The sequence below is a fragment of the Heterodontus francisci genome, chromosome 19 (genome assembly GCF_036365525.1).
Source record: "Heterodontus francisci isolate sHetFra1 chromosome 19, sHetFra1.hap1, whole genome shotgun sequence".
Taxonomy (NCBI): Eukaryota; Metazoa; Chordata; class Chondrichthyes; order Heterodontiformes; family Heterodontidae; genus Heterodontus; species Heterodontus francisci.
In genome coordinates, this window is record NC_090389.1 from 93351826 (window position 1) to 93364874 (window position 13049).

Below are 13049 nucleotides of genomic sequence, written 5' to 3' on the forward strand. Positions count from 1 at the left end.
TTACCTTAAATTTTTCTAAGTGCCCTGCTATAACGTCTTTAATAATAACTTCTAACATTTTCCCTAAGACAGATATTAAGCCAACTGGCCTGTAATTTCGTGCTTTCTATCTCGGCCCGCACCCCACCCCCCCCCCCCCCCACCCCCCAACCTTCTTCAATAAAGGAGTTACATTCGTTACTTTCCAGTGTAGTGAAACCTTCCCTGAATCTAGGGGATTTTGGAAAATTAAAACGAATGCATCAACTATCTCATTAGCCACTTCTTTTAACACCCTAGGATGAAGTCCATCAGGACCCGGGGACTTGTCAGCCCGCAGCTCCAACAGTTTGTTCAGTACCACTTCCCTGGTGATTGTAATTTTCTTGAGTTCCTTCCTTCCATTTCCTAACTTGCAGCTAATACTGGGATGTTACTTGTATCCTCTGCAGTGAAGACCGATGCAAAATACCTAAAATATCTGTTCAATTCATCTGCCATCTCCTTATTATCCATTATTAATTCCCCAGACTCACTTTCTATAGGACCAACGTTCATTTTGCTAATTCTTTTCTTTTTAAAATATCTATAGAAACTCATACTATCTGTCTTTATATTTCTAGCTAGCTTCTCTTGTACTCTAATTTTACCTTCCTTATCAATCTATTTTTTAATATTCTGTCCAATCTTCTGACCTGCCGCCCATCTTTGCACAATTATATGCTTTTTCTTTAAGTTTGATACTATCTTTAACTGTTTTAGTTAACCACGGATGGCAGGTCCCACCCTTTGGAATTTTTCTTTCTCATTGGAATCTATCTATTCTGTGTATTCTGAAATATCCCTTTAAATGTTTGCCACTGCATCTCGATTAACCTATCCCTTAACCTGATGTGCCAGTTCACTTCAGCTAGCTCTGCTTTCATGCCCTCATAATTGCCCTTATTTAAGTTTAAAATACTGGTCCTGGACCCACTCTTCTCTCCCTCAAACTGAATGTAAAATTCAATCATCATATGATCGCTGCTACCTAGGGGCGCCTTAACTATGAGGTCATTAATTAATCCTATCTTGTTGCACAGTACCAGGTCTAGTATCGCCAGCTCTCTGGTCGGCTCCAGAATGTACTGTATAATATATACTAGAAACATCGAAACATAGAAAATAGGAGCAGGAGTAGGCCATTTGGCCCTTCGAGCCTGCTTCGCCATTCATTATGATCATGGCTGATCCAACTCAGTAGGTTTTTCCAGCTTTCGCCCCATACCCTTTGATCCCTTTAGACCCAAGAGCTATATTTATCAACTCCTTGAAAACATTCAATGTTTTGGCTTCAACTGCTTTCTTTGGTGGCGAATTCCACAGGCTCACCACTCTCTGGGTGAAGAAATTTATCATCTCAGTCCTGAAAGGTTTACCCCATATCCTTAGACTATGACCCCTGGTTCTGGACTCCCCCACCATCGGGAACATCCTTCCTGCATCTACTCTGTCAAGTCCTGTTAGAATTTGATAGGTTTCTATGAGATCCCCCCTCACTCTTCCGAACTCCAGCAAATATAATCCTAACCGACTCAATCTCTCCTCATACGTCAGTCCGGCCATCCCAGCAATCAGTCTGGTAAACCTTCGCTGCACTCCCTCTATACTATCTAAATGCAGGTTATTGTTGAGGAAACTAAGATGGAGATGGGGGAAGACACTGTCTTGTCTACTCTCGGGGTGCTTGTGTTCTAAGATATAAATCTCACATATTTGCACCTTCACGATACTGCCTGTCACAGCCCTACTTCATCTCCTCTGCTACCTCAACATTTATAGATGTTTTCATTGCCTGAAGACTCAACTATTCCAATGCTCTCCTTGCTGACTTCTCATCTCCATAAACTCTGCCACACTTCCCACCCATCGCCCCATCCCCACACCCATACACTAGCTTTCTGTCCCCAACACATTGATTTTTTAAAAATTCATTCAGGTGATGTGGGTGTCACTGGCTATGCCAGCATTTATTGCCCATCCCTAATTGCCCTTGAGAAGGTGGTGGTGAGCTGCCTTCTTGAACCGCTGCGGTCCATGTGGGGTAGGTACACCCACAGTGCTGTTAGGAAGGGAGTTCCAGGATTTTCACCCAGTGACAGTGAAGGAACGGTGATGTAGTTCCAAGTCAGGATGGTGTGTGACTTGGATGGGAACTTGCAGGTGGTGATGTTCCCATGCATCTGCTGCTCTTGTCCTTCGAGGTGGTAGAGGTTGTGGGTTTGGAAGATGCTGTCTAAAGAGCCTTGGTGCATTGCTGCAGTGCATCTTGTAGATGGTACACACTGCTGCCACTATGCGTCGGTGGTGGATGGAGTGAATGTTTGTGGATGGTGTGACAATCAAGCAGGCTGCTTTGTTCTGGATGGTGTTGAGCTTCTTGAGTGTTGTTGGAGTTGCACCCATCCAGGCAAGTGGAGAGTATTCCAGCACACTCCTGACTAGTGCCACTCTTGGTGGAGATGGTCATTGCCTGGCACTAGTGTGGCGCAAATGTTACTTGCCACTTATCAGCCCAAGCCTGGATATTGTCCAGGTCTTGCTGCATTTCTACACAGACTGCTTCAGTATTTGAGGAGTCGCGAATGGTGCTGAACATTGTGCAATCATCAGCGAACATCCCTACTTCTGACCTTATGACTGAAGGAAGGTCATTGATGAAGCAGCTGAAGATGGTTGGGCCTAGGACACTACCCTGAGGAACTCCTGCAGTGATGTCCTGGAGCTCAGATGATTGACCTCCAACACCCACAACCATCTTCCTTTATGCTAGGTATGACTCCAGCCAGCGGAAGGTTTTCCCCCTGATTCCCATTGACCTCAGTTTTGCTATGGCTTCTTGATGCCATACTTGGTCAAATGCTGCCTTGATGTCAAGGGCAGTCACTCTCACCTCACCTCTTGAGTTCAGCTCTTTTGTCCATGTTTGAATCAAGGCTGTAATGAGGTCAGGAACTGAATGGCCCTGGCAGAACCCAAACTGAGCATCACTGAGCAGGTTATTGCTAAGCAAGTGCTGCTTGATGGCACTGCTGATGACACCTTCCATCACTTTACTGATGTTTGAGAGTAGAGTGATTGGGTGGTAATTGGCCGGGTTGGACTGCTTTTTGTGTACAGGACATACCTGGGCAATTTTCCACGTTGCCAGGTAGATTCCAGTGTTGTAGCTGTACTGGAACAGCTTGGCTAAGGGTGCGGCAAGTTCTGGAGCACAGGTCTTCCGTACTATTGCCGGAATATTGTCAGAACCCATAGTCTTTGCAGTATCCAGTGCCTTCAGTCATTTCTTGATATCACGCAGAGTGAATCGAATTGGCTGAAGTCTGGCATCTGTAATACTGGGGACTTCAGGAGGGGGCCAAGATGGATCATCAACGCGGCATTTCTGACTGAAGATTGTTGCAAATGCTTCTGCCTTATAGAGTTATAGAGAGATACAGCACTGAAACAGGCCCTTCGGCCCACCGAGTCCGTGCCGACCATCAACCACCCATTTATACTAATCCTACATTAATCCCATTTTCCCTCTCACATCCCCACCTTCCCTCAATTCTCCTACCACCTCCCTACACTAGGGGCAATTTTTCTTTTACAATGGCCAATTTACCTATCAACCTGCAAGTTTTTGGCATGTGGGAAGAAACCGGAGCACCCGGAGCAAACACTTGCGGTCACAGGGAGAACTTGCAAACTTGTGGTTAATAACAAATCCTGTTCTTCCTCTTCTCATTTAAGTTACCTATGTTCTATCCACAAAAAAAGGACAAATGAAATCTGACCACTTGCTTCTGCATCAGCCTACTTAAAATCATCAGCAAAGTGATGAAAGGTGTCATCCACCGTGTCATCAAGCAGCCCTTACTTACCAATAACCTGCTCACCAGTACTCAGTTTGGGTTCCGCCAGGACCACTCAGCTCCAGACTTCATTACAGCCTTGGTCCAAACATGGACAAAAGAGCTGAATTCCAGAGGTAAGGTGAGTGACCACCGCACAGTTCTTTTTGGAGACAAAGTCCCGTCTCCACACTGAGGGTACCCACCATCATTTTGTGTGGCAGTACCACCATGCTAAATGGGATAGATTTTGAACAGATCTAGCAACTCAAAACTGGACATCCATGAGGCACTGTGGGCCATCTGTAGCAGCAGAATTGTACTCAACCACAATCTGCAACCTCATGGCCTGGTATATCCCCCACTCTACCATTATCATCAAGCTAGGGGAACCAACCCTGCTTCAATGAGGGGTGCAGGAGGGCATCTTTCGCACTGATGTGCTGGGCTCCCCCATCATTGAGGATGGGGATATTTGTGGAGCCACCTCCTCCAGTAAATTGTTTAATTGTCAACCACCATTCACGACTGGATGTGACAGGAGTGCAGAGCTTAGATCTATTCTGTTGGTTATGGGATCGCTTAGCTCTGTCTATCGCATGCTGCTTTAGCAGTTTGGCATGCAAGTAGTCCTGGGTTGTAGCTTCAGCAGGTTGACACCTCATTTTGAGGTATGTCTGGTGCTGCTCCTGGCATGCCCTCCTGCACTCTTCATTGAACCAGGGTTGGTCTACTGGCTTTATGGTAATGTTTTTCACTGGAACGACGGAGGTGGAGGGGCGACATGATAGAGGTTTACAAAGTTATGAGCGGCATGGACAGAGTGGATAGTCAGAAGCTTTTTCCCAGGGTGGAAGAGTCAGTTACTAGGGGACATAGGTTTATGGTGAGAGGGGCAAAGTTTAGAGGGGATGTGTGAGGCAAGTTTTTTATACAGAGGGTGGTGAGTTCCTGGAACTTGCTGCCAGGGGAGGTGGTGGAAGCAGATACGATAGCGACATTTAAGAGACATCTTGACAAATATATGAATGGGAAGGGAATAGAGGGTTATGGGCCCCGGAAGTGCAGAAGGTGTTAGTTTAGGCAGGCATCAAGATCGGCGCAGGCTTGGAGGGCCGAATGGCCTGTTCCTGTGCTGTACTGTTCTTTGTTCTTTGCAGAGCGGGTGATATGCCGGGCCATGAGGTTACAGATTGTGGTTGAGTACAATTTTGTTGCTGCTGATGGCCCGCAGCACCTCATGGATACCCAGTTTTGCATTGCTAAATCTGTTCGAAATCTATCCCATTCAGCACGGTGATAGTGCCACACAACACGATGGACGGTATCCTCAATGTGAAGGCGGGACTTGTTTGCACTGGAGTGCTGACTTGAGTTGCATTAGAGTGTTAAAGTGGAAGTTTAGTGACTGAGGATAATTAAGGGTAAATTTTATCTTAAGTCTTGTCTGTCTTTTAAGTAGCAAATTAACTTAACAGTTGCTGTTCGGGTTGGAGAAGGTGAGTTTTAGACCAGCTTGAAACAGAGTTCGCTTAGGCTCTGCTTGCAGCTGCGCCTTGTTAATTAGGGAATTGGCTTCAACCAGTTTTCAGGGGCTAGAGTCAATCAGTATAAAAGTGGGCCACCTTGCAGTGCTGACCTTGTTTGCACTGGAGTGCTGACTTGGGTTGCATTAGAGTTTTAAAGTGGAAGTTTGGTGACTGAGGAAGTTCGGTGAGGAAGGAGCGAGGAGCTCCTTTCATTTCCTACCTGTCCTCAGAGTGAGGGGAGCCGAGAGTTTCCAAAGAGCACAATTGACTGGTGAGTAAGTCCTGGTGGGTATTTTTCAGAGTGGATTGAATTGTAAGTCATTGTTTTAGCAAGACTTAGTTGTTTTTGTTAATTATAATCTTCTAAAGTTTTAGATTTAAAGGGTTTAGTCATGGCGTGAGAGTTTGAAGCCGTGGTTTGCTCCTCTTGCTGCATGTGGGAATCCGGGAACATTTCCAGTCCCCGGGGCCAGCATGTGTGCAGGAAGTGTGTCCAGCTGCAGCTCCTGGAAGCTTGGGTTTCAGAGCTGGAACGGTGGCTGGAAACACTGTGGAGCATCCGCGAGTCTGAGAGCATTGTGGATAGCACGTATAGAGAGGTGGTCATACCGCAGCTGAAGGGACTTGAGGAAGGCAGGGAATGGGTGACCACCAGGCAGTCCAAGAGAAACAGGCAGGTAGTTCAGGAGTCCCCTGGGGTCCCGCTTGCAAATCGGTATTCCATTTTGGAGGCTGATGAGGCCGGTTCCTCCAGGGAGCGCGGACAGAGCCAAGCTTCTGGCACCATAAGCAGCCTGACTGCACAGGAAGGGGGAAAGAGAGGAAGAGCAATAGTAATAGGGGATTCTATAGTCAGGGGAACAGATGGGCGCTACTGTGGCCGTCAACGTGACTCCAGGATGGTGTGTTGCCTCCCTGGCGCCAGGGTCCGAGATGTCACTGAACGGCTGCAGGGCATCCTGAATGGGGAGGGTGATCAGGCAGAGGTCATGGTACATGTTGGTACCAATGACATAGGTAGAAAGAGGGATGAGGTCTTGCATCAAGAATTCAGGGAGTTAGGCAATAGACTAAAAAGCAGGACCTCTCTGATTGTAATCTCTGGATTACTCCCAGTGCCATGTGCCAGCGAGTATAGAAATAGGAGAATAGGATGAATGCGTGGCTTAAGAGTTGGTGCAGGAGGGAGGGTTTTAGATTCCTGGACCACCGGGACCGTTTCTGGGGAAGGTGGGACCTGTACAAGCGGGACGGTCTACATCTGAACCAGAGGGGGACTAACATCCTTGCTGGTGGGTTTACTAGTGCTATTGGGAGGAGTTTAAACTAATTGGGCAGGGGGAGGGGTTGCAGACTCCTAGCAGAATAGGGACACAGCTAAATACTGGAAAGCGAACAAGTCAGTGGGAATACAGCAGAAGTAAGTTTCAAGGGAGTAAGAGCAGGATGGAAGGCCTCTACTTTAATGCCAGGAGTATTGCAGGTAAAACGGATGAGTTAAGGGCAATGATTGACACGTGGAATTGTGATATAGTAGCCATCACGGAGATATGGTTGAGGGAGGGGCAGGATTGGCAGCTCAATATCCCGGGATGTGGAATTTTCAGGCGAGACAGAGGAGGGGGTAAAAGAGGAGGGGGCATTGCAATATTAGTTAAGGTGTCAGTTACTGCAGTAAGGAGAGATGATTTCTTGGAGGGGGCATCAAATGAGTTTATTACAGACCCCCAGATAGTCAGTGGGAAATTGAGGAGCAAATATGTGCGCAATTTGCAGAGGTGTGTAAAAATAATAGGGTAATTATATTAGGTGATTTCAACTGTCCCAACATTAATTGGGATAGTCATCGTGTTAAGGGCTTAGATGGAGTAGAGTTCTTAAAATGTATACAGGAGAACTTTTTAGCCCAATATGTAGAGGATCCAACAAGGGACAGTGCAGTGCTGGACCTAATTCTGGGGAATGAAGCCGGACAGGTGGTTGATGTGTTGGTGGGGGAGCATTTTGGTGATAGCGACCACAACATGGTACAATTTAAGCTTGTTATGGAGAAAGAAATAGACAAGTTGCAAAAAAAGGTTTTGGATTGGGGGAGAGCAAATTTTAGTAAAATAAGGCAGGATCTGGCCAAGGTAGACTGGAAAGAGTTACTTGTGGGGAAATCTACAGAAGAGCAGTGGGGTGGCATTCAAAAAGGAAATGGGGAGGGTACAGGCCCAACATGTTCCCTCGAGGGTAATAGGTAGGAGCAACAAGCCCAGAGAACCATGGATGACCAGAAACATTCAGGGTACGATGAGAAGGAAAAGAGAGGCTTTTAGCAAATACAAGGAGAGCAAATCAATGGAAGCATTAGTGGAGTACAGAAAGTGTAGGATGGAGCTTAAGAAAGCATTTAGGAGAGCAAAGAGGGAATATGAGAAAGCTCTGGCTGGTAAAAGTAGGGAAAATCCCAAGATATTCTATAAGTATATCAATGGGAAGAGGATAATCAGGACCAAGGGGGAAATTTGCACATCTTCACCCGAGAGAATGAGGATGTAGATATGGAATTCAGAGAGACTGTGAGGTTCTTGAGCAAATTGTCATAGGAGTGACAAGGTATTGGAGGTTTTGGAAGGCTTAAAAGTGGACAAATCTCCAGGTGCGGACGATTTGTGTCGCAGGATGCTGTGGGAGTCGAGGTTGGAGATTGCAGGGGCTCTGACCCTAATTTTTAATTCTTCTCTGGCCACGGGGGAGGTGCCAGAGGACTGGAGAGCAGCTAATGTGGTCCCATTATTTAAGAAAGGTTGTAGAGATAAGCCAGGGAACTACAAACCAGTGAGTCTCGTCAGTGGTCGGGAAACTATTGGAGAAAATTCTGAAGGAGAGAATCTATCACCACTTGGAGAGGCAAAATTTGATTAGAAATAGTCAGCATGGCTTTGTCAGAGGGAGGTCATGCCTAACAAATTTGATTGAATTTTTTGAGCATGGGTCCAGGTGTGTCGATGAGGGTAGTGCCGTTGATGTAGTTTACATGGATTTCAGCAAAGCCTTTGACAAGGTCCCACATGGGAGACTTATCAAGAAAGCAAATGCACATGGGATACAAGGTAACTTGATAAGGTGGATTCAAAATTGGCTTAGCTGTCGGAGACAGAGAGTGATGACAGACGGCTGTTTTAGTGACTGGAAGCCAGTGTCCAGTGGCGTACCACAGGGATCTGTGCTGGGTCCCCTATTGTTTGTCATTTATATAAATGACATAGATGACTATGTGGGGGGTAGGATCAGTGGGTTCACGGATGACACAAAGATTGGCCGAGTGGTTAACAGTGAGGTGGAGTGTCTTAGGTTACAGGAAGATATGGACGGGATGGTCAAATGGGCAGAAAAGTGACCGATGGAATTTAACGCTGAAAAGTGTGAGGTGATACACTTTGGAAGGAGTAATGTGACACAGAAGTATTCAGTGAATGGCCTGACACTGGGAAGTTCCAAGGAACAAAGGGACCTTGGCGTGTTTGTCCATAGATCTCTGAAGGCAGAAGGGCAGGTTAATAGGGTGGTGAAAACGGCATATGGGACACTTGCCTTTATCAATCGAGGCACAGATTACAAAAGCAGGGAGATCATGTTGGAGTTGTACAGAACTTTGGTAAGGCCACAGCTGGAGTACTGTGTGCAATTCTGGTCGCCACATTATAGGAAGGATGTGATTGCATTGGAGGGGGTGCAGAGGCGATTCACCAGGATGTTGCCTGGGATGGAACATTTAAACTATGAAGAGAGGTTGGATAGGCTTGGGTTGTTTTCACTGGAGCAGAGAAGACTGAGGGGTGACCTGATCGAGGTGTACAAGATTATGAGGGACATGGACAGGGTGGATAGGGAGCAGCTGTTCCCCGTAGTTGAAGGGTCAGTTACGAGGGGTCACAAGTTTAAGGTGAGGGGCGGGAGGTTTAAGGGGGATTTGAGGAAGAACTTTTTTACCCAGAGGGTGGTGACAGTCTGGAAAGCCCTGCCCGGGAGGGTGGTAGAGGCGAGTTGCCTCACATCCTTTTAAAAGTACCTGGATGAGCACTTGGCACGTCATAACATTCAAGGCTATGGGCCAAGTGCTGGCAAATGGGATTAGGTAGACAGGTCAGGTGTTTTAATGCATCGGTGCAGACTCGATGGGCCGAAGGGCCTCTTCTGTGCTGTATTATTCTGTGATTCGGCTCCACAGGGACTATGCGGTGGTCACTCCTACCGATAAAGCCATGGACAAAAGCATCTGCGACAGGCAGTTTGGTGAGGACAAGGTCAAGTATGTTTTACCTTCATGTTGGTTCCCCCACCACCTGCCGCAGACCCAGTCTAGCAGCTATGTCCTTTAGTACTCGGCCAGCTTGTTAGGTAGTGGTGCTACTGAATCACTCTTGGTGACGGACATTGAAATCCCCCACCCAGAGTACATTTTGTGCCCTTGCCACCCTCAGTGCTTCCTCCAAGTGGTGTTCAACATGGCGGTGTACCGACTCATCAGCTGAAGGAGGGCAGTAGGCGGTAATCAGTAGGAGGTTTCCTTGCCCATGTTTGACCTGATGCCTTGAGACTTCATGGAGTCCGGAGTCGATGTTGAGGACTCCCAGGGCAACTCCCTCCCTACTGTAGACCACTGTCCCGCCACCTCTGCTGGGTCTGTCCTGCCAGTGGGACAGGACATACCCAGCGATAGTGACTGCAGTGTATGGGACATTGTCTGTAAGGTATGATTCCATGAGTGTTACTATGTCAGGCTGTTGCTTGACTAGTCTGTGGGACAGCTCTTCCAACTTTGGCACAAGCCCCCAGATGTTAGTAAGGAGGACTTTGCAGGGTCGACAGGGCTGGGTTTGCCGTTGTCGTTTCCGGTGCCTCGGTCGATGCCGGGTGGTCTGTCTGGTTTCATTCCTTTTTATTGACTTCGTAGTGGTTAGGTACAACTGAGTGGCTTGCTAGGCCATTTCAGAGGGCATTTTAAGAGTCAACTACATTGCTGTGGTTCTGGAGTCACATGTAGGCCAGACCAGGGAAGGACAGCAGATTTCCTTCCCTAAAGGACATTAGTGAACCAGATGGGTTTTTACATCAATCGACAATTGTTTCATGGCCGTCATTAGACTAGCTTTTAATTCCAGATTTATTAATTGAATTCAAATTCCACCTTCTGCTGTGGTGGGATTTGAACCCATGTCTCCAGATCAATACCCTGGGTCTCTGGGTTACAAGTCCAGTGATAATACCACTACGCCACCACCTCCCAGTTTTCAGAAAGCTTGTCCTCACTTATAAATCCCTCCATAGCCTTGCCCCACCCTACATCTTCAATCTTCCCTCGTCATCTTCACCCTCCCAAATGTGCCGTTTCTTTGACTCCAGTGTTCTTTGCATCCTTTCACTTCCCTGTTGGTAGCAGATGTTTCTCAGTTTTATGCTGAGAGAGTGCCTCCGCGAAGCTATCTGCCTCCTCACCCACCTCTCTCCTCATCGTTTAAAATAAAATCCCAGTTAGCTTCCAGGTATCTTCCTTCGTGGCTTGGTATCTTTTTATCATGCCTATTTTTGAATCACCTTGGGATGTTGTTTATACTCAAGACACAATAGAAAGGCAACGTATGTGAAAATCAGTGCCATCGTTTTAACACTGCTGTGAGGGGTTTTTCTGATAGCTGAGAAGCATGATGGTGGCTGGATTGATTCAGCCTTGAGGTTTTTGTGCAACATTTCACACTGTAGCACTTTAGTTTGACCGCCTGCTCCGTGACTGTTGGTAGCACACTCGCTGTGTTAAGCAACTCCATGACCATCTGCTCTCTGCAACAGGTTTCCTGTCAGGAGCAAGCTGATTGGTGCTACTGTTGTGGCATTTCCAGTGATTGGCTGCTCTGACTTGAACAGCCACATCCCATGGTTTCCACATGTGATTTTACTGATCCTGAAGTGTGGAATGAACCCAAAATGATGCAATATAGAGAAAAACTTATCTGCTTGTACCTTGTACATAAAATACATAAAATAGACAGTGGTACAGAAAGTACTCAGTGACTGTGTGAAATGAGTTATCTGGAAAGAAATAGTTCTGGGAAGACGTGGAACAAATTCTCATGAGATTCCATGTAAAAATCTAAGTTACTCAGTAATTAGATTTTTTAACGGACTTTTTAATAAACTATAATCTGAGCAGAAGAGCAGTAAATTTCAAAGCTGATTTGACCATCATTTGAATAAGCAGCTGAGAATAAAATACAAAGGCTGTAAATCTCTGTCATTGTGTAAATACATAGCAGGTCAGCCAGCATCTGATAGAAAAGGTAGGTTAATGTTTTGTAAATTATTACTTCTTCTTCTATTACTATTAATATATTAATTACTATATTAATACTATTTACTTAAACTCATGCTATGAAATGTTAACATGAGCTTGTTGACATAGACTTCAGTTGAACATCTTTTCCTTACAATCTGAGTGCCCCTGAATTCGGGTACTTATGGTAGTTTGCAGTTTGATTTCACGTGACGTGCTCAGTCCTATCACCTAGTGCTCACTGTATGGCTGCACACAAGGAAGAAAGACCAGCAGCCTAGAGAGCAAGGCAAAGAATTGACAAACTGTGCGGGGATGGTTGTGTGGACTTAAATTTGCAGCAAGACAAAAGAAACAGGAAAAACATGGCAAACTTGCCTCTAGAACTCACTCAAAATCCCCTGAAGAAGATTTGGATGCCTTGTAAAAATGGCCTCTGTGAGGTGCACACTTCACAAAGAAAGGGTAAGTATGGGGTCTGGTCAAGTGCAGCACCCCAAATCTGATGCCTGACTAACCCTCATCTCACTGGGTTATTCTGGATACCTCTGCTCCTGAAAGCAGCCGATGTTTGTAGTCTTATTTTAAAAGTCTGATTGCTCTATCAAAGTCTGCAGTGCAGCAATGCCAGTGAATGAGCTCTGACACCCTGCTGTCTGGAGACGGGTTTCGTCTCGACACTTTCTAAGCATTTGCCTAGCTTTATAGGAATCCTGTGGTAAAATTGCTCTGTAAATGTGAATTAAAAAGCAGAATTGGATAAGAATACAAACTGTAATTCATGGCAGCCAGCTGCAAATGTACCTTTAAATGTTGGGTAGTTAGACTAAACTATGGCATGGAGTTTGTATGTGATAGGGTAGATTTGAAGGGCTGAAGCTGATTTATTCGTGAAACACTGTAGTTATTTGTTGTTTCCTAAAGTACTTACAGTAATTTGTCTATGAGTGAGAGTAAAATGCATTAATACATAATTCTTTTGGGCCTCCTTATCTCGAGAGACAATGGATACGCGCCTGGAGGTGGTCAGTGGTTTGTGAAGCAGCGCCTGGAGTGGCTATAAAGGCCAATTCTGGAGTGACAGGCTCTTCCACAGGTGCTGCAGAGAAATTTGTTTGTTGGGGCTGTTGCACAGTTGGCTCTCCCCTTGCGCCTCTGTCTTTTTTCCTGCCAACTACTAAGTCTCTTCGACTCGCCACAATTTAGCCCTGTCTTTATGGCTGCCCGCCAGCTCTGGCGAATGCTGGCAACTGACTCCCACGACTTGTGATCAATGTCACACGATTTCATGTCGCGTTTGCAGACGTCTTTATAACGGAGACATGGACGGCCGGTGGGTCTGATACC

The 13049-nt window shown here is 46.1% G+C and overlaps 1 protein-coding gene across 8 annotated transcripts in view; it reads left to right on the forward strand.

The window, feature by feature from the left end:
- LOC137380312 (6-phosphofructo-2-kinase/fructose-2,6-bisphosphatase 4-like) overlaps nucleotides 1-13049 on the forward strand; it is a 447018-nt gene that overhangs the window by 215579 nt on the left and 218390 nt on the right. The window contains exon 1 of one of the 8 annotated variants that reach the window (XM_068052238.1): nucleotides 11926-12167. The exons of the other annotated variants lie outside the window; for them this stretch is intronic. Within the exon in view, the coding sequence (XP_067908339.1) occupies nucleotides 12068-12167 (100 nt within the window). The 5' untranslated portion in view covers nucleotides 11926-12067. Of the gene's footprint in view, nucleotides 1-11925; nucleotides 12168-13049 lie in introns of those variants that run through there. 8 annotated transcript variants of the gene reach the window in all.